This window comes from Somniosus microcephalus, chromosome 23, assembly GCF_052327205.1.
Source record: "Somniosus microcephalus isolate GS21.2 chromosome 23, FLI_Smic_1.0, whole genome shotgun sequence".
In the NCBI taxonomy this organism is placed as follows: domain Eukaryota; kingdom Metazoa; phylum Chordata; class Chondrichthyes; order Squaliformes; family Somniosidae; genus Somniosus; species Somniosus microcephalus.
This window is the reverse complement of record NC_141009.1, coordinates 58513951-58535043: the sequence shown is the minus strand read 5'-3', so window position 1 is coordinate 58535043 and position 21093 is coordinate 58513951. Positions and strand designations below refer to the sequence as shown.

The 21093-nt window shown below is 45.3% G+C and overlaps 1 protein-coding gene across 4 annotated transcripts in view; it reads left to right on the top strand.

Moving 5' to 3' along the window:
• The window catches only part of LOC147101891 (uncharacterized), a 275980-nt gene extending 256429 nt beyond the window's left edge, over window positions 1-19551 (top strand). For 3 of the 4 annotated variants that reach the window (XM_085965912.1, XM_085965908.1, XM_085965909.1), the window contains one exon: window positions 19334-19551. In XM_085965912.1, the coding sequence (XP_085822038.1) occupies window positions 19334-19437 (104 nt within the window). In that variant the 3' untranslated portion in view covers window positions 19438-19551. The remainder of the gene's footprint in view (window positions 1-19333) is intronic. The other variant, XM_085965910.1, reaches the window with a different exon arrangement.
• The last annotated feature ends 1542 nt before the right edge of the window (window positions 19552-21093 follow it).

Sequence of the window (21093 nt, the reverse complement as noted above, 5' to 3'; positions counted from 1 at the left end):
AAGCCGCAGCGGAGAAGAAGGGCGAGCGCGGGAAGGAAGGAAAGCGCGGGAGACGCCATTTTGTGCCAGCGGAGAAGAAGGGGAAGCGCGGGAGGCGCCATTTGTGATAGTTAACGCACACCCAAGGATGCCGAAGAGTGGCAGTATCTCTACGTTCGACAATGAAGTCGAAGATTGGGCGATATATGTGGAACGTATTGAGGTGTACTGCAGGGCGAATGAAGTGCCAGATGCTAATAAAGCACTGGTTCTGTTAAATTCCATGGGTGCAAAAACTTATGGGTTACTGCGAAATTTAATAACCCCAGAGAAGCCGGTAAACAAGAATTTTGAAAGCATAGTAGAAATCCTACAGGACCACTTAAACCCCACACCGCTGCTGATAGCAGAACGATTTAAGTTCCATAAAAGGAACCAACACAAAGATGAAAGCAATGCTGAGTACCTAACGGAACTGCGCAAGCTATCGAAACACTGCCAGTTTGGAGCGGGACTAGCAGGCACGTTAAGGGACAAGTTTGTGTGTGGGCTACAAAGTGAAGGAACCCAGAAACGGCTTCTATCAGAAAAGGACCTTACGCTGGACAAAGCTTTCAGTATGGCAGTATCACACGAAGCAGCCGCAAGGGGCGCTGCAGAGATACAACGGAGACCGCAAGAATATGGCACCAATGAAATGTCCTATGGAACAGGGAAGTGCTATCACTGCGGCAGAACAACACATGACCAGAAAGATTGTTGGTTCAAGGACCAAGTGTGCAGACAGTGTGGGAAAGCAGGACACATAGCAAGAGTCTGCAGGTCTGGGAAGAAAACCAACAGTAAGAAATCTCCACAGGAGAAGTACAAAAAGGTACACCAGGTGATGGACAGTGGTTCAGACAAACAGAAAAGTGACACAGACTCCGGAAGCAAGGAGCTGGGTTGTCTGAAACTACATAAGGTAACCGAAATGGAGGATCACCGAAATGGAGGATCACCAGACTATCTGGGTTACACTCAAGATAGACGGAGTCCAAGTGGAAATGGAATTGGACACAGGGTCAGCTCTAACAGTCATAAATCAAAGAGACTACAAGCGGCTATTTTCACACATACCCTTGAAAGCTACAGAGATTGTCTTGAAGACGTATACGGGGCAAAAAGTCTACCCCAAAGGAAAAATAAGGGTGAAAGTGACATATAAAGGCCAGGAAATACCTAAAATGGATATATATGTATTGCCAAATGGAGGACCACCACTGCTAGGACGTGAATGGATCTGGAAGATACAATTAGATTGGCATTCCATACAGGCACTGAAGGTTGAGGCCAAAAAGGATGATGACGTCACACCTGGACGACTGTCAAAAATGCTAACTGACGCAAAAGAAGTGTTCCAGGAGGGACTAGGAACACTAAAAGGAATAACAGCAACGATTAAAATAGAGGAAAATGCAAGCCCAAAGTTTCTGAAGGCCAGACCAGTGCCTTATGCGATCAGACCAGCTGTTGAAGCAGAGCTGGAAGGGTTGGAACGTTCAGGAGTACTGTCCAAAGTGGACTGGAGCGAGTGGGCTACACCCATCGTTCCTTTAATGAAGAGGTTGTTGAGTAATACGCCTGGGGAACCAAAGAAGGTCCACATCTGTGGGGATTTTAAGGTGACAGTGAACCCAGTCCTTCACACGGTGCAATATCCGCTTCCACGAATTGAGGATATTTTCGCCTTGCTATCTGGAGGTAAACGCTTCACCAAAATTGATCTAGCCCAGGCGTACTTGCAAATGGAGGTAGAAGAAGCTTCGAAACATTACCTTACGATCAACACTCATAAAGGTCTCTATCAATACAACCGGCTGGTGTTTGGAGTAGCCTCGGCTCCGGCTATCTGGCAAAGGGCGATGGATCAGGTCCTGCAAGGGATTCCAGGGACCCAGTGTTATTTGGACGACATCTTGGTCACGGGCGAAAATGACGGTGATCACCTCGCCAACTTGGAGAAGGTGCTCACCAGATTAAAGGAGTATGGGCTACGAGCTAATCGCCACAAGTGCGAGTTTTTCCAGAAACAGATCTCGTATTGTGGCCACGTCATCGATGAAGAGGGGTTACATAAGTCCCCTGACAAGATAGAGGCAGTAGTCAAGGCTCCAGCACCGGAAAATGTGTCACAACTGAGGTCGTTCCTCGGGCTGGTAAACTACTACCACAAGTTCTTACCAAATTTGTCTACGGTATTACACCCACTGAACACCCTACTGCAAACAGGGGTACCATGGAAGTGGGATGACAAACGTAGACGAGCTTTCCAGAAGTGTAAAGAATTGATCACATCAAAAGAGGTGTTGACCCATTTCAACCCAGCACTACCAATTCGTTTGGCATGTGATGCATCACCCTACGGCATTGGAGCGGTGCTGTCGCACAAATTCCCAGACGGGTTGGAGAGGCCAGTAGCCTTTGCGTCTCGGTCACTAACCTCAGCCGAGCGCAACTACGCCCAGATTGACAGGGAGGCCCTCAGCCTAGTATGGGGAGTAAAAAAATTCAACCACTATCTGCATGGGCAGAAGTTCACCTTGCTGACTGACCACCAACCACTTGTCTCCATCTTTAATCCTAAGAAGGGCGTTCCAGTGATGACTGCACAGCGGTTACTAAGATGGTCCCTGTTTCTAGGGGTGAATCATTATGAAATAGAATATAAAGGCACGAAACAGCATGGGAATGCTGATGGGCTATCGCGCCTGCCACTGCCTACTGTGGAGGAAGCACCAGCAGTGGACCCTATCGAGATATTTTATTCGTCAATAATTGAACGATTGCCAGTAACAAACGCGGATATAGAGAAGGAGACCCGCAATGATCCAACGCTGTCACGGGTATATGAATTGACGGTGAGGGGATGGCCAACACATGGCGACTCACTGTTGCCAGCATTCTCATCCAGAAGAGAACAGCTGTCAGTATGCCAGGGGACAGTGATGTGTGGATCCAGAGTGGTGATTCCACCCAAGTTAAGGGAGAGAGTGCTAAATGAGCTACATGAAGGTCATCTGGGGGGAGTGAAAATGAAAAGCCTTGCTAGGGCTTATGTGTGGTGGCCGGGAATCGATCAACAAATCGAAGACCTAACTAAGAGCTGCTTAGGATGCCAGAAGGTCCAAAATGCACCACCACATGCCCCTCTACACCCATGGGAGTGGCCCTCCTCTCCATGGCAACGGGTGCATATTGATTTCGCTGGTCCATTCATGGACTCAATGTTCTTAATAGCAGTGGATGCTCATTCAAAGTGGCCTGAGGTGATAAAAATGTCTTCAACCACTACAGAGAAAACGATTGCAGTCCTACAGACCATATTTGCCAGAAATGGTTTGCCAGAGCAGATTTGCTCTGATAATGGACCACAGTTTGTGTCCGACGAGTTCCAAAACTTCATGAAAAGGAATGGGGTAAGGCATTACACATCCGCCCCGTATCATCCAGCCACAAATGGATTGGCTGAGAGGTTCGTACAAACCTTTAAGAAGGCGATAAAGGCCATGTGCAACGATGAAATTCCACTACAGCATAAGATGGACAATTTCTTATTAGCCTACCGAAACGCGACACATGCAGTTACCAACCAGACCCCGGCCATGATGTTCTTTAACCGAAGGTTGAGATTTCGTCTGGACTTGCTCAGACCAAATGTGCGAAGAAATGTTGAGGACAAACAATTCCAGCACATCAATGAGAAGCCGACAAGGAGCTTCAATGTAGGGCAACCAGTCTTGGCCCGTGACTATCGAACAGAGAAGTGGAACCCGATGAACTACCCGATGAAAAGGGGTCAGAATCGCCTCTGTACCAAGAACAAGAACCTCTGGAAAGGCGCTATCCCGAAAGGGTCAGGAAGCCGCCCCAAAGACTGAATCTATAAATAGACTTTTGTTGTTTAATGTACATGTTGAAATGTTAATTGTTATTTGAATATTAGGGGTATTACTAGTCTAAAAGGGGAGGTATTGTAGTGTATGTGCCTTTAAGTCAGAACTACTTTTACAGCTCCTGTATACTGTAGTACCGGCAGTGACCACACCGGTATATAAGCTTTGCGCATGCCTCTGTACCCCCAGTCTAGAGACTACCTCCTCCAGTGAAGACCTGTTATTTGTTAATGTACAGCATCCGTGTGATTATTTAATAATAGCATATCCACTGAACCACGGATCCAACAGTAGTGACACAGGAGGCACCACCAAAACCACCTCATACTGGATTCGCACTGGTTTTTCCCACGCTCTGTTACCTACAAAACACAATTATTACAGTCACAGTTAAATTCAGTCTTACAATCATTTCAAGCGACATTACAGTTTAACATCTAATTAACAAACCATGGACTTAAAGATTCTCCAGATCTCTCTTTTACTCGTATCCATCTTGTGGATAATTCTTACTAAACATGATTTCTCCTTAGCCCTCAATTGTCCCAATCCAGATTCCATGTAACTCTCCACTTCAACTTCAATTTCAATCAGGTACCAGTGTATTTAACTCTATTCTGATTGTTTCATTAATTAGATAGTTTCTCGGAGTATGTGTCAATGCTTTAAAGGTTGGCTCGCTCTCCTGAACCACATTAACCATTTCATGTTTTGCTGTTGTCAAGTAACTGAGCAGACTGAGACCCATTCTTCAGTGCCGATTCACCATACATTCCCGGATGGTAATTGCCTCATACGTAACGAATCAGATTTGCACACTCATACCGGTATCTCATTATCGTGCCACGTGTGCCATCCGCTCCAAGTCTTTCTCAGGCTTTCAGGTGATCTTATCAAAAGATTGTCTGGAGGTCTTTGTTCATCTTCCACTGCATGGTTCTGATGTCTTGGGTAGTGGCCAGGCTATCAAATTCAGTTTTCTTAAAAAGTTCACTATAGGCAGGGACACAATTGTCTCCAAGAGAAAGCTATCAATTTACTATTCTTAACTACATTTTCCTGACTTTCACTAGAAAGTTTGAAAATTCTCAATTGGTGGTGTAATTCTCCTGTTTCTATCTCACACCCTCAATCACTTCCTCTCTCCATTTTACATATCCTATTAATTACCATTCATATCTCATTCATGAGCCCTGGAGGAACTTTACTATCCAGTACAATATTTAAGATTGAAAACATAGATCAAACATTCTCACTTGGTCCAAGTTGTAGTGTATGTACCTTTAAGAGCCCCTGTGTACTGTAATACCGGTAGTGACCACTCGGGTATATAAGCCTGTATAGCGTCTTGTATCTTTTAGTTCACCTCCAGACTTTGTTCAGTAAACACCTGCTAAACCAACTCCTGCATTCCGTGTCTCCATTAACACACGGATACAACACAAGTTATTAACACTTTTTATTTATCATTATTTTAGAGGATCTTTTATTTTCCCAAAAGTAACCCTTTATATAGTGCCTGAGTCCATTTTGTTATTACAAAATTATCCCAAAATCCAAACAGCAGTATTTTTGAACTGACAAGTTTTGTCAATGTTCAATTTCATTTCTATCAATTTATCCTCCATTTCCAATTTCAGAAACAAGTGATTCCCAGGCTAGGTGGCTTACACAGTGTTTTAACATTAGAGATAGAAGTGCTGCAATTAGTTTACAAGGTAACTTCCATATAACAAAAGAAAGAAGAGACTCCATCGTGACTCTACTTAGAGCCCAAGGGGTTAATTTATCAAGTCATAATTTTCCTTCTGTCACTGTGGGGAAATATTAACTTAAAATTAAGAAACTTAAATTTAATAATGTCCAATATCTTTAAATGTCATACTAAAGTTGTTGCTCGGTGAACTTAAACAGCTGTCAGTGGAAAGGGTTAACTCCTTTGCAGGTTTTTAAGAAGGTGGAGCGAAACATTGTCAGGCGCATTCAATTGTGTCACTTCAAGTAAATTTTAAAAAACTTTCCCGATTGAAAAAGACAGTTGTGTTTTCACACTTTAACTAAACATGAACAGAACAGATAAAACAAAACAAAATAGCACATGCTTACAGAAAACAATAAATTACGTTATATTTCTTATTGTCCTTTCTTCAGATGTCTTTCCAAAATACTGTAAAAACATTGAATATAACTGCAGAAAAATTAGTTTTTCACATTTAAGCAAATCAAATCAAACTGCTTTGGAAGATTTCACCATAACAACCGCGACTCCAAGGTTAAATCTTAGACTGAAACTTTTGTTAAACAAACTTTTTGTTGCTCTTCTCAGTTTTTACACACCAGCTTAACTTAAATTATAGTTCAAAGTTTTTTTTCCCAATTATTGTGGCATAATCTTATTTGCACATTCTTAAAACTTCCAAAATCCAAGACAAGACAAAAGTTTTTACACACTTTTAACACAGAGAATTGGATGGAGCTAAACCACACATAACAGAATGTTTCTTTTAAAGACAGACTTTTCAGACAAAAGAAATACTGTAACTCCTTAAACATTCATAGTCAGGAAAACATTCACACTTTAACACACATTTTCATACAAACTGAAATTCCAGCATTTTTTAAGGTTCCTTTCACTCAGCAAATCTTGTGTTTTATTCGTCTCGTCACATACATTAATAACTTCCATGTTGGTAAAGCTTTAAATTTCTCTTTTGTTTCTCTTTTTAAATCGGTGTCTCAGCAGCTTATCCTGGCTTTCCAAATCCCTGTTTTTTCCCTTCCTTTGCTGAGTTTTCAGATTGGTTAGCCTGCAAATGAGATCTTTTTCCTTCTTTATCTCTCCTTCTCTCTCCTGCACTTTATGCTTTACCTCCTTCAGGCTATCTTATCAACTGTTCCCGGTGATATGCCAATGCCATTGTATTTCTGGTTTTACCTTTCAACAAGCTCTTTACCACTCCCTTCTTTCAGAGAGAATAAAACACTATACACAGTCCAAGCAATGATCACGTGCGTTTGACCGAGTCCCTCCGGTCACCCCGACCGGAACCTTACAACTCCTAACTCTGTGATCCCACTTCTGACACCACTGTAAGATCCAGATCACAGGCCCACACACAGATTACCAAAAGGATTTTAGGAGTTGCAAGGCTTTTATAAAGAGCTACAGTTTTAAATCATAATCAGATATTACATATGGTTTAAGCTGAATATAATAGACATACAACCCGTGACAGTAGGAGCGATCTACGACTCTCGAATCGGAATGTCACAACCGGACGGATGGGGAGGCAGTACGGTGGTCTCGGACTGGGTGGATTCCTGCAGTCTGCTGCAGCGGTCACTTCCGTTGGGTCATCTCTCGAGCTGTTGGAGGTGTGAGGCCGTCAGCCACCTCAGAGGCTAAACTTGACCAAGGTGTTAGGCTGTAGCCACTCAGGGAAGCCTTCGCCCCTGACTGCCTGATTTCCTCTCTCGGTCGTCTATATTTATATTTATTTCGGTGGGCTGGTAATCACCTGGTGTCAATCATTTGATTCCCCGTCCTATTGTCCAATTGTGAAGCGGGAAGGCATCCCTCACCGTCCATTTCTGCATGACTGACAAGGCCTCCCTCTTATCTTTCTGAAGAATGTTTTGTTATGTTTCTTTAAGAAAATTTTATGACTTTTTGGCTCCATCTTTGTCTATTATCCCCCACCCTGTGTTGTTTTGCATTTTATGATGCCCTTATCACTTCTATTTGTCTTTTGATGCTTGTTATTCGACCTTGCTGGCATTTCTGCTATCTGTTCCCGGCTGCATGTTCTCAGTCTCTCTTCTAAGAATTAAAACCCATCTTTGAATCTAACAGCTATTTCTTACAATGGCCCAGCATATTCCTCACTCTACCATTACCATCAAGCCAGGGGACAAACCCTGGCTCAATAAGGAGTGTAGTAGAGCATGCCAGGAGCAGCACCAGCAGCAGAATATCTCCAAATTTGCAGACGACACAAAGCTGGGTGGGCATGTGTGCTGTGAGGAGGATGCCAGCACCTCCTCGCACCACCCTCCCCGGCCTCCTGATCCCCCTGGGCAGTGCCGGCTATGTCCCGAGTGCCCGGCACTTCTCCTCGGTGCCGGGCTCTTTTGCCGGCACTCGTGATCGGTGATCGCGCTGGTGCAGGCCCCTCCCCTTTAAGAAGGGGAGGAAGGCCTGCAGTACCGCAGCGCGCTGTGCCGCAGCGTGTGGCGCTGCGGCACGTTGCGTTGCGATATTCAGTTTGAGCGCCCCAAGAGGGATGCGGGGCGCCTCAAGCAGTGCCCCGCATCCCCCTTGGGGCGCTCAAACTAAATATCGGGCTGGCGCTCCTGGCTCCTTCCGGGGCGGGACTTCCGCCGCCCAGGCGAGCTTGGCGCCCCAAACGTGGTGCCACTGAATTTTTAGCCCTATATCTTACTACACGAAGCATTCGCAAAAAAAAGATGTATTAATAGTGCAGATAGAAATTAATAGGTTTGATCTAATAGCCATGATGAAGACATGGTTGCAATGTGGCCAAGGTTGGGAACGAAATATTTTAGGATTTAGAAGAGATCGGCAAAATGGAAAAGGAGGAGGGGTAGTCCTGGTAATAAAGGATGGGATAAAGACAGTAGAGAGAAAGGATCTTAGCTCCGAAAATCAAGAAGTAGAATCAGTTTGGGTGGAGCTAGGAAACAGCAAGGGGCAGAAAACATTGGTGGGAGTTGTTTATAGGTCTTTTTCCGAGTGGCAGGCAGTGACTAGTGGGGTACCACAGGGATCGGTACTAAGACCCCAGTTATTCACAATATATATCAATGATCTAGACGAGGGAACTAAATGTAATATCTCCAAGTATGCAGACGACACAAAGCTGGGTGGGCATGTGTGCTGTGAGGAGGATGCAGAGAAACTCCAGTACGATTTGGACAGGTTGGGTGATTGGGCAGAAGCATGGCAGATGCAGTATAATGTGGATAAATGCGAGGTTATTCACTTTGGTGGCAAAAACAGGAAGACAGATTATTATCTGAACGGCAATAGATTGGGAAATGGGGAAGTGCAATGAGACCTGGGTGTCCTTGTGCACCAGTCGCTGAAGGTAAGCATGCAGGTGCAGCAGGCGGTTAAGAAGGCAAATGGTATGTTGGCCTTCATAGCGAGAGGATTCGAGTACAGGAGCAAGGATGTCTTGCTGCAGTTGTACAGGGCCTTGGTGAGACCACACCTTGAGTATTGTGTGCAGTTTTGGGCATCTTATCTGAGGAGGGATGTTCTTGCCATGGAGAGAGTGCAGCGAAGATTCACCAGACTGATACCTGGGATGGCAGGAATGACATATGAGGAGAGATTGGGTCGATTCGGCTTATATACGCTAGAGTTTAGAAGAATGAGAGGGGATCTCATTGAAACTTATAAAATTCTAACAGGATTAGACAGACTAGATGCAGGAAGGATGTTCTCGATGGCGAGGGAGTCCAGAACCAGGGGCCACAGTCCAAGGATAAGGTGTAAGCCATTTAGGACTGAGATGAGGAGGAACTTCTTCACCCAGAGAGTGGTGAACCTGTGGAATTCTCTGCCACACAGGGCAGTTGAGGCCAATTCATTAAATATATTCAAGAAGGAGTTGGATATATTTTTTGAGGCTAAAGGGATCAAGGGATATAGGGAGAAAGCAGGGACAGGGCACTGAATTTGGATGGTCAGCCATGATCTCATTCAATGGTGGAGCGGGCTTGAGGGGCTGAATAACCTACTCCTGCTCCTATCTTCTATAGGTCCCCAAACAGTGGTTGTAATGTAGGGCAGAGTATAAATGACAAAATTAGAGGCTCATGTAACAAGGGTAACACAGTAATCATGGGGGACATTAATCTACATATAGACTGGGCAAACCAAATTTGCAGTAATCGTGTGGAGGATGAATTCATGGAATGTATGCAAAATAGTTTTTTAAATCAGTATGTTGAGGAACCAACTAGGGAACAGGCTATTTTAGATCTAGTATTGTGCAACGAGAAAGGGTTAATTAATAACCTTCTAGTAAAGGGGCCTCTAGGGAGGAGTGACCATAATATGATAGAATTTTATATTGAGTTTGAAAGCGATTTTGTTAAATCCGAAACTAGGGTCTTAAACCTAAACAAAGCAAACTACGTAGGTATGAGGGGCAAGTTGGCTGAGGTAGATTGGGAAACTACATTAAAAGGTATGACAGTAGACAAGCCATGGCTAGCATTTAAAGAATTAATACATAATTTACAACAAATATACATTCCTTTAAGGCACAAAAACCCCACAGGACAAGTGGTCCAACCGTGGCTAACAAGAGAAGTTAAAGATAGCATTAGATCAAAGGAAGAGGCTTATAATGTTTCCAAAAAGAGTAGTAAGCCTGAGGATTGGGAGGATTTTAGAATTCAGCAAAGGCGAACCAAGAAATTGATAAAGAAAGGGAAAATAGAATATGAGAGTAAAATAGCGAGAGGCATAAAAACAGACTGTAAAAGCTTCTATAGGTATGTAAAGGGAAAAGATTAGCTAAAGTAAATGTGGGTCCCTTACAGGCTGAGACAGGAGAAATGATAATGGGGAATAAGGAAATGGCAGAGAAAGTAAACAAATACTGTGTCTGTCTTCATGGAAGAAGACGCAAACATCTTCGCGGAAATAGTGGAGAACCAAGGGTCTAGTGAGAATGAGGAACTGAAATAAATTAGCATTAGTAAAAAAATAGTACTGGAGAATTTAATGGGACTGAAAGGCACTAAATCCCCTGGACCTGATGGCCTACATACTAGGGCTTGAAAGAGATGGCTATCAAGATAGTGAATGCATTGGTTGTCATTTTAAAAAATTCCATAGATTCTAGCTCAGTTCCCGCAGATTGGAAAGTAGCAAATGTAACCCCACTATTTAAGAAAGGAGGGAGAGAGAAAACGGGGAACTACAGACTAGTTAGCCTGACATCAGTAGTAGGGAAAATGTTAGAACCTATTATTAAGGACATGGTAACGGGGCACTTAGAAAATAATAACAGGATTAGGCAGAGTCAACACGGATTTCTGAAAGGGAAATCGTGTTTGACGAATCTGTTGGAGTTCTTTGAGGTTGTAACTTGCAGAGTAGATAAGGGGGAACCAGTGGATGTGGTGTATTTGGATTTTCAGAAGGCATTCGATAAGGTGCCACACAAGAGGTTATTAAACAAAATTAGGGCTCATGGGATTGGGGGTAATATACTAGCATGGATTGAGGATTGGTTAACAGAGAGATAATGCAAGAAAGTGGAGTTGAGGCAGAAGATCAGCCATGATCTTTTGAATGGTGGAACAGGCTCGAGGGGCCAAATGGTCTACTCCTGCTCCTAATTCTTATGTTCATATGAAAACTGCCCAAGAATCTACTGTCCACAAAAACCAGGACAAATCGAATCTGGCCAATTATTGGCCCATCAGTGCACTCTCAATCATCGGCAAAGTGATGGAAGGTGTCGTCGACAGTGCTATCAAGCAGCACTTGCTCAGGTTCTGCCAAGACCACTCGGCTCCCGACCTCATTACAGCCTTGGTCCAAACATGGACAAAAGAGCTGAATTCCAGATGTGAGGTGAGAGTGACTGCCCTTGACATCAAGGCAGCATTTGGCCGAGTGTGGCATCAAGCAGCCCTAGTAAAACTGAAGTCAGTGGGAATCGAGGGGAAAATTCTCCACTGGCTAGAGTCATACCTAGCACAAAGGAAGATGTTTGTGGTGGTTGGAGTTCAATCATCACAGCCCCAGGACATCGTTGCAGGAGTTCCTCAGGGCAGTGTCCTAGGCCCAACCATCTTCAGCTGCTTCATCAATGACCTTCCCTCCATCATAAGGTCCAAAGTGGGGATATTCGCTGATGACTACACGGTGTTCACTGCCATTCGCAACACCTCAGATAATGGAGCAGTCCATGCCCGCATGCAGCAAGACCTTCAGGCTTCGGCTGATAAGTGGCAGGGAACATTCACGCCACAGAAGTGCTAGGCAATGACTATCTCCAATAAGCGAGCGTCTAACCAGTGCCATTTGACATTCAACCGCATTACCATTGCCAAATCCCCCACCATCAACATTCTGGGAGTCAACATTAACCAGAAACTTAACTGGACCTGCCACATAAATACTGTGGCAACAAGAGCAGGTCAGAGGCTAGGTATTCTGCGGCGAGTGTCTCGCCTCCTGACTCCCCAAAGCCTTTCCACCATCTACAAGGCACAAGTAAGGAGTGTGATGGAATACTCTCCACTTGCCTGGATGAGTGCAGCTCCAACAACACTCAAGAAGCTCAACACCATCCAGGACAAAGCAGCTCGCTTGATTGGCACCCCATCCACCACCTTAAACAGTCATTCCCTCCACCACCAGCATACCGTGGCTGCAGTGTGTACCATCTACAAGATGCACTGCAGCAACTCGCCAAGGCTTCTTCGGAAGCACCTCACAAACCCGCAACCTCTTCCACAAAGGCAGCAGGGACATGGGAACACCACCACCTCCAAGTTCGCCTCCAAGTCACACACCATCCTGACTTGGAAGTATATCGCCGATCCTTCATCGGCGCTGGATCAAAATCCTGGAACTCCTCCCTGACAGCACTGTGGGAGTACCTTTGTTAGGTCCGTGTATCTTAATGTTGTGTCCTTCAATAATCAGACAACAGACTGCAGGGAACGATTCAACAGGTGTTTACTCAACGTGGTTCAAACTGCAACTGAAACAACAGATTACTACTCAGCGTTATATACAGGTGTGGTCACTGCCGGTACTACAGTATACATGAGCTGCAGAAAGTAGTTCCCCCACTTAAAGGTACATACATTACAATTCCTCCCCTTTTAGATTAACAGTACCATAACACTCATTTAACAATTAAATATCAAACTAATTACAATTAACACTTTTAACATGCAACATCAGCTGAAAATAGTATATTTATAAATTCAGTCTTTGGGGAGGCTTCCTGATCCTTTCTGGATAGTGCCTTTCCCGAGTGTCTTGCTCTTGGTGCGGAGGCGATTCTGGCCCCCTGTCGTCGGTTGGTTCATCAGCTTCCGATGCCACTGTTTCTGGGGTAGATGCTACCTGTACGTCGGGTTCATCACCAGGTACGTATGGGCGAGGCATGGGGTTGACTTGTTCCTGTGACTCTGGGATCTGGTCAGCATGGCGTCTCATGATGCGCTCCCCAACGTCCACTGTGTACATTAGTGGGCCCTGCCGTGTGCATATCGTTCCTGGCTGCCATTTTTCTTTTCGGTAGTCGCGGGCCAAGACTGGTTGCCCTACATTGAAGCTCCTTGTTGGCTTCTCATGGATGTGCTGGAATTGCTTACTCTCAACATCTCTTCGTACGTTTGGTCTGAGCAAATCCAGGCGAGATCTTAACCTTCGGTTAAAGAACATCATGGCTGGGGCCTGGTTGGTGACTGCATATGTCGCATTCCGGTAGGCGAACAGGAAATTGTCCACCTTGTGCTGCAGCGGAATGTTGTCATTGTACATAGCCTTTATTGCCTTCTTAAAGCTTTGTACGAACCTCTCAGCCAATCCATTTGTGGCTGGATGATACGGGGCGGATGTGTAATGCCTTACCCCATTCTTTTTCAAGAACCTCCGGAACTCTTCGGACACAAACTGTGGTCCGTTGTCGGAGCAAATCTGTTCTGGCAAGCCATTCCTGGCAAAAATGGTCCGTAGGACTGCAATAGTTTTCTCCGTGGCGGTGGAGGACATTTTGATGACCTCAGGCCATTTCGAGTGCGCATCCACGGCTATTAAAAACATTGAGTCCATGAATGGACCAGCAAAATCAATATGCACCCGTTGCCATGGAGATGAGGGCCACTCCCATGGGTGTAGAGGGGCCTGTGGTGGTGCATTTTGGACTTTGTGGCATCCTGAGCAGCTCTTGGTCAGGTCCTCGATTTGTTTATCGATTCCCGGCCACCACACATAAGCCCTGGCTAGGCTTTTCATTTTTACCCCTCCCAAATGACCCTCATGAAGCTCATTGAGCACTCTATCCCTTAACTTGGGTGGAATTACCACTCGGGATCCACACATCAAGGTCCCCAGGCACACTGACAGCTGCTCTCTCCTTGTCGAGAATGCTGGCAACAGTGAGTCGCCATGTGCTGGCCATCCCTTCACTGTCAAATCATATACCCGAGACAGTGTCGGGTCATTTCGGGTTTCCTTTTCGATACAAGCGTTAGTTACCGGTAGGTATTCAACTATAGTCGAATGGAATATTTCGACAGGATCCACTGCTGGTGCGTCCTCCGCAGTAGGCAGTGGCAGGCGTGATAGCCCATCAGCATTTCCATGCTGTTTCGTGCCCTTATATTCAATCTCATAGTGGTGTGCCCCTAGAAAAAGTGACCATCTTTGTAGTCGTTGCGCAGTCATCACCGGAACGCCCTTCTTCGGATTAAAAATGGAGACAAGAAGCTGGTGATCAGTCAGCAAGGTGAATTTCTGCCCGTGCAGATAGTGATTGAACTTTTTCACTCCCCACACTAGGCTGAGGGCCTCCCTGTCAATCTGGGCGTAGTTACGCTCGGCTGAGGTTAGTGATCATGACGCAAAGGCTATTGGCCTCTCTGAGCCGTCCGAGAATTTGTGCGACAGCACCACTCCAATGCCGTAAGGCGACGCATCACATGCCAACCGAATTGGTAATGCTGGGTTGTAATGGGCCAATACCTCTTTCGATGTGATTAGTGTTTTGCTCTTCTGGAAAGCTCGTCTACATTCGTCACTCCACTTCCATGGCACCCCAGTTTGCAGTAGAGTGTTCAGTGGGTGTAGTATTGTCGACAAATTTGGCAAGAACTTATGGTAGTAGTTTACCAGCCCGAGGAACGACCTCAGTTGTGACACATTTTCCGGTGCTGGAGCCTTGACTACTGCCTCAATCTTCTCTGGGGACTTATGTAACCCCTCTTTATCGATAGCGTGGCCACAATACGAGATCTGTTTTCTAAAAAACTCGCATTTGGGGCAGTTAGCTCGGAGCCCATATTCCTGCAATCTATTGAGCATCTGCTCCAGGTTGGCAAGGTGATCACTGTCATTTTCGCCCGTGACCAGGATGTCGTCCAAATAACACTGGGTCCCTGGGATCCCTTGCAGGTCTTGTTCCATTGCCCTCGCCAAATAGCCGGAGCTGATGCTACCCCGAATACCAGCCGGTTGTATTGGTAGAGACCTTTATGGGTGTTGATTGTGAGGTATTTTTTTGATGCTTCTTCTACCTCCATTTGCAGATACGCCTGGGCCAGATCAATCTTAGTGATGCGTTTCCCTCCAGATAGCGAGGCGAAAATATCTTCAATCCGCGGAAGTGGATATTGTACGGTGTGAAGGACTGGGTTCACTGTTACCTTAAAGTCCCCACAGATGCGAACCTTCCTTGGTTCCCCAGGCGTGCTGCTCAACGACTTTTTCATCACAGGGACGATGGGTGTAGCCCACTCGCTCCAGCCTACCTTGGACAGTACACCTGAACGTTCCGGACTCTCCAGCTCTGCTTCGATGGCTGGGCGGATCGCATAAGGTACCGGTCTGGCCTTAAAAAATTTTGGGCTTGCGTTTTCTTCAATTTTAATCGTCGCTGTCATGCCTTTTAGTGTTCCGAGTCCTTGCTGGAACACTTCTTTCGCGTCAGTTAGGATCTTTGACAGTCGCCCAGGTGTGACGTCGTCATCCTTTTTGTCAGCCACAGTCAGTGCCTGTATGGAATGCCAATCCAGTTGTATTTTCCGGATCCATTCACGTCCCAGTAATGGTGGTCCTCCATCTTGCAATACATACAGGTCTAGTTTTGGTGTTTCCTTACCGTTATATATAACGGTCACCCTTATTTTTCCTTTGGGGTAGACTTTTTGCCCCGTGTACGTCTTCAAAATAATTTTTGTGTCTCTCAAGGGTATGTGTGAGAATAGCCGCTCGTAGTCCCGTCGGTTTATGACTGTTAGGGCTGATCCTGTGTCCAATTCCATCTTTACCTGCACTCCTGCTATCTTGAGAGTGACCCAAATGGTTTGGTGATCCTCCGTTGTGATCACATTATGTAGTTTCAGACAACTCAGTTCCCTACTTTCGGAGTCGTTATCACTCTTTTGTTCGTCTGAACTATTCTCCGTTATCTTATGTATCTTCTTGTACTTCCCTTTGGTCGGTTTCTTATTGCTGGTTTTCTTTCCCGATCTGCAGACTCGTGCTATGTGTCCTACTATTCCACATTGTCTGCAGACTTTGTCTTTGAACCAGCAATCATTCTGGTCGTGTGTTGTTCTGCCGCAGCGATAGCACGTCTCTGTTCCATATGACATTTCGTTTGTGCCATATTCTTGCGGTCTCTGTTGTATCTCTGCAGCGCCCCGTGCTGCTGCTTCATATGATACCGCAATGCTGAAAGCCTTTTCCAGCATAAGGTCCTTTTCAGATAAAAGCTGTTTCTGGGTTCCTTCACTTTGAAGCCCACACACAAACTTGTCCCTTAAGGTATCTGCTAGTCCCGTTCCAAACTGGCAGTGTTTCGATAGCTTGCGCAGTTCCGTTAAATACTCAGCATTACTTTCATCTTTATGCTGGTTGCTTTTGTGAAACTTAAATCTTTCTGCTATCAGCAGCGGTGTGGGGTTTAAGTGGTCCTGTAAGATTGACACTATGTTTTCAAAATCCTTTTCTACTGGCTTCTCTGGGGTTACTAGGTTTCGTAGTAAGCCATACATTTTTGCACCCATTGAATTCAACAATACCAGCACTTTCTTGTCATCTGGCACTTCATTCGCCTTGCAGTATACTTCAATGCGTTCGACATATGTCGTCCAATCTTCGACTTCATTGTCGAACACTCTTCGGCATTTTGGGTGTGGTTAGACTGGCTTAAAATGGTGTCTCCTGCGCTTTCCTTTCTTCCCCGCTGCGGCTTAAAATGGCGTCTCCCACGCTGCTGCCAACGCCGCTCTCGGTGGTCCTCGTGGCAAATGGCGATGCCCTGTGGGTTTCGTGCGCTGCTCCTGCGCTGCTGCCAACGCTGCTCTCTGCGGTCCTCGTGGCAATGGCAGCGCCTCACGTTTTCCTGCGCGCCTCTCTCCCCCGTTGACACTGCTCAGCCCTTGAACACCGGCTGCGCTCTGCTCTCTCTCGTCTCTCTCCCCCGTTGACGCCGCTCGGTCCTGAACACCGGCTGCGTCCTGTGCGCTCTGCCCTCTCTCTCTCCCCCGTCGACGCTGCTCGGCCTTTTTCTGTGCCGCTCGGTCGGGCTCTAGCCCGCCGCTGTCCGGGAAGGGTCTGCGCAGTACCTGTTGCCAGCCCGTTTCGCTGGAAGACCGTGATTGGAAAGCCAAGCCTGGCTCTCGACAGCCTCCCCTGCGATGCTCAAATCTCCGCTGGAAGACTGGGCGGTTGCCCGTGGTCGACGCCCGTGCTTCTGGACTCGACCTTCCACTGTTCTCCAGGAGCGAATCCCTGGGAGGTGATGCAGAGTTGCAGGTAGGTTCGAATCTGCCTCGTCGCCAATGTTAGGTCCGTGTATCTTAATGTTGTGTCCTTCAATAATCAGACAACAGACTGCAGGGAATGATTCAACAGGTGTTTACTCAACGTGGTTCAAACTGCAACTGAAACAACAGATTACTACTCAGCGTTATATACAGGTGTGGTCACTGCCGGTACTACAGTATACATGAGCTGTAGAAAGTAGTTCCCCCCCTTAAAGGTACATACATTACAACCTTCACCACACGGACTGCAGCGGTTCAAGAAGGTGGCTCACCACCACCTTCTCAAGGGCAATTAGGGATGGGCAATAAATGGTGGCGTTGCAAGCAACGCCTACATCTCATGAACAAATTTTAAAAACTACTGACTGGAGAATACACACAGATACTGACTGGGTAACACACACAGATACTGACTGGGGAATACACAGATACTGACTGGGTAACACACACAGATAATGACTGGGGAATACACACAGATACTGACTGGGGAATACACACAGATACTGATTGGGGAATACACACAGATACTGACTGGGTAACACACACAGATACTGACTGGGGAATACAGACAGATACTGACTGGGTAATAAACGCAGATACTGACTGACGTAAGAAAACTACTAGGCACTTGGTCTAAGCGTTAAACAAAGCTATAATCAACTGTTCTACAACATGGAGGTCTAGTTGTGTCCTTCACGAGTTCCTGTTAAGGATATCCTGCGCAAGCTGGGCCCATGCCCAAGTATTTATACTCTCCCTGGACAGCGCCACCCGCAGGCCGCTCAGTTGATTCATGTCACTGACTGGGTAATACACGCAAATACTGACTGGGTAATACACGCAGATACTGACTGGGGAATACACACAGATAATGACTGGGGAATACACACAGATACTGACTGGGGAATATACACAGATACTGACTGGGGAATACACACAGATACTGACTGGGGAATATACACAGATACTGACTGGGGAATACACACAGATACTGACTGGGGAATACACACAGATACTGACTGGTTTATTGTTAAGTTATCGATAGGTTTATTAGTCTGATACTGACAGGTTTATTGTTAAGTTATCAATGGGTTTATTAGTCTGATACTGACGGGTTTATTGTTAAGTTATCGATGGGTTTATTAGTCTGATACTGACGAGTTTATTGTTAAGCTATCGATGGGTTTATTAGTGTGATACTGACAGGTTTATTGTTAAGTCATCAATGGGTTTAGTAGTCTGACACTGACAGGTTTATTGTTAAGTTATCGATAGGTTTATTAGTCTGATACTGACAGGTTTATTGTTAAGTTATCGATGGGTTTATTAGTCTGATACTGACGAGTTTATTGCTAAGTTATCAATGGGTTTATTAGTGTGATACTGACAGGTTTATTGTTAAGTTATCATAGGTTTATTAGTCAGTTACTGATGGGTTTGTGTTAAGTTATCGATGGGTTTATTAGCCAGATACTGACGAGTTTATTGTTAAGTTATCGATGGGTTTATTAGTCTGATACTGACAGGTTTATTGTTAAGTTATCGATGGGTTTAGTAGTCTGATACTGACAGGTTTATTGTTAAGTTATCGATGGCTTTAGTAGTCTGATACTGACGGGTCTATTGTTAAGTTATCGATGGGTTTATTAGTCAGATACTGACGGGTTTATTAAGTTAATGATAGGTTTATTAGTCAGTTACTGACGGGTTTATTGTTAAGTTATCGATGGGTTTATTAGTCTGACACTGATGGGTTTATTGTTAAGTTATCGATGGATTTATTGGTCAGACACTGATGGGTCTATTGTTAAGTTATCGATGGATTTATTGGTCAGACACTGACGGGTTTGTTAAACTGCCAGCAGCACCAACTTCTGCGAAGGAAGAAAAGAAAAAAACACATCGTCATTGCCCCAAAAAGAAGGACCCAAAACTGAAGAAGGCCGAACGAAGCCCATGCGAGTAGTGGTAGAGTTGAAAGCCATTAAGAAAGCAAGATAAGCACCTTCCTGCTACTGCAAAGCAAGGAACGAATGTATGGCATTGAGGCATTTAGGCAATAAAGCTTCATTGAACCATATAGATCTTTATGTGTCTTTAGTGAATGTAAGATAATCCCAGCTACTTCTGAGCAAATATGTACTGACAGAATATTATCCTGTTACTGACCTCACATGAATATTTATGATACAAAGCCCTGAGTATCAGCAGAGAGAAAACGCAATGGCTGAGTGGACTGATTGTGGTTCCATTGAGATATATAGGCCTGTGTTCCTTTTCTGACTAACATTCACCACATAGGACTGCACGCTTCAAACAAAATGATGAATGTCTGTCAGGGTCAGCGACCCGAAACATTAACTCTGTTTCTCTCTCCATGATGCTGCCTGACCTGCTGGGTGTTTCCAGCATTTTCTGTTGTTATTTTTGAATGCCTGTCAGTCTGGCTTTGAGGGGCACTTGCTGGGTAAACAGGCTTCATGTTATCACTGACAGGCACCAATACCACACCGTGAAAAGCCTGCAGGAGGCCCAGAAACAAATGCTAAAAGGCAACTGTACACGCTGCAAATAGTAAAGGCCTGGGGAAGAACTGATCACTCTTCGTGGGTGAAAACAGGCGCTAAGTGGGTGTCGTGCTAATAAGACACGCCTGTTTAAAACTCTGGTTTTAGCCTGCAATTTTGGGACCGAATGCTGATTACCATGATTTAAACGTGCCTGGAGCTGCTAAACCGGAGACCTGCACGTTTAGCACTCTAGCATGGATTAGGAGCAATAGTCCTGGAGCGGTATATGTAGATTCCATGCACGCACTTCCACTGAAGGTGTGGAGTGTATTGGCTGACAGACAACAGCACGTATCAGGATGGCTCAGGGACTGAGGGAGAGGACGCAAAGGTTCACAGAGATGGCACTGGTGGTCCTGGTGGAGGAGGTACAGCGGAGGAAGGATATCATAAGAATATAAGAACATAAGAAATAGGAACAGGAGTCGGCCATTCGGCCCCTCGAGCCTGCTCCGCCATTCAATAAGATCATGGCTGATCTTCTATCTCATCTCCAATTTCCTGCACTATCCCCATATCCCTTGATTTCCTTAACATTTACAAATCTATCGATCTCTGTCTTGAATATACTCAATGACTGAGCCTCCACAGCCCTCTGGGGTAGAGAATTCCAAAGATTTACAATCCTTTGAGTGAAGAAATCTCTCCTCATCTCAGTCCTAAATGTCCAACCCCTTATTCTGAGACTGTGACCCCTAGTTCTAGTCTCCCCAGCCAGGGGAAACAACCTCCCAGCATCTACCCTGTCAAGCCCCTTAAGAATTTTATAATTTTCAATGAGATCGCCTCTCATTCTTCTAAACTCTAGGGAATATAGGCCTAGTCTGCTTAATCTCTCCTCATAGGACAATCCCCCCATCCCAGGAATCAGTCTAGTGAACCTTCGTTGCACTCCCTCTATGGCAAGTATATCCTTTCTTAGGTAAGGAGACCAAAACTGTACACAGTACTCCAGGTGTGGTCTCACCAAGGCCCTATATAAACATAGAAATGTAGGAACGGAGGTTCCTAGCTGAATAAAGTATTCGACTCGATGAATCAAATCAACAGGT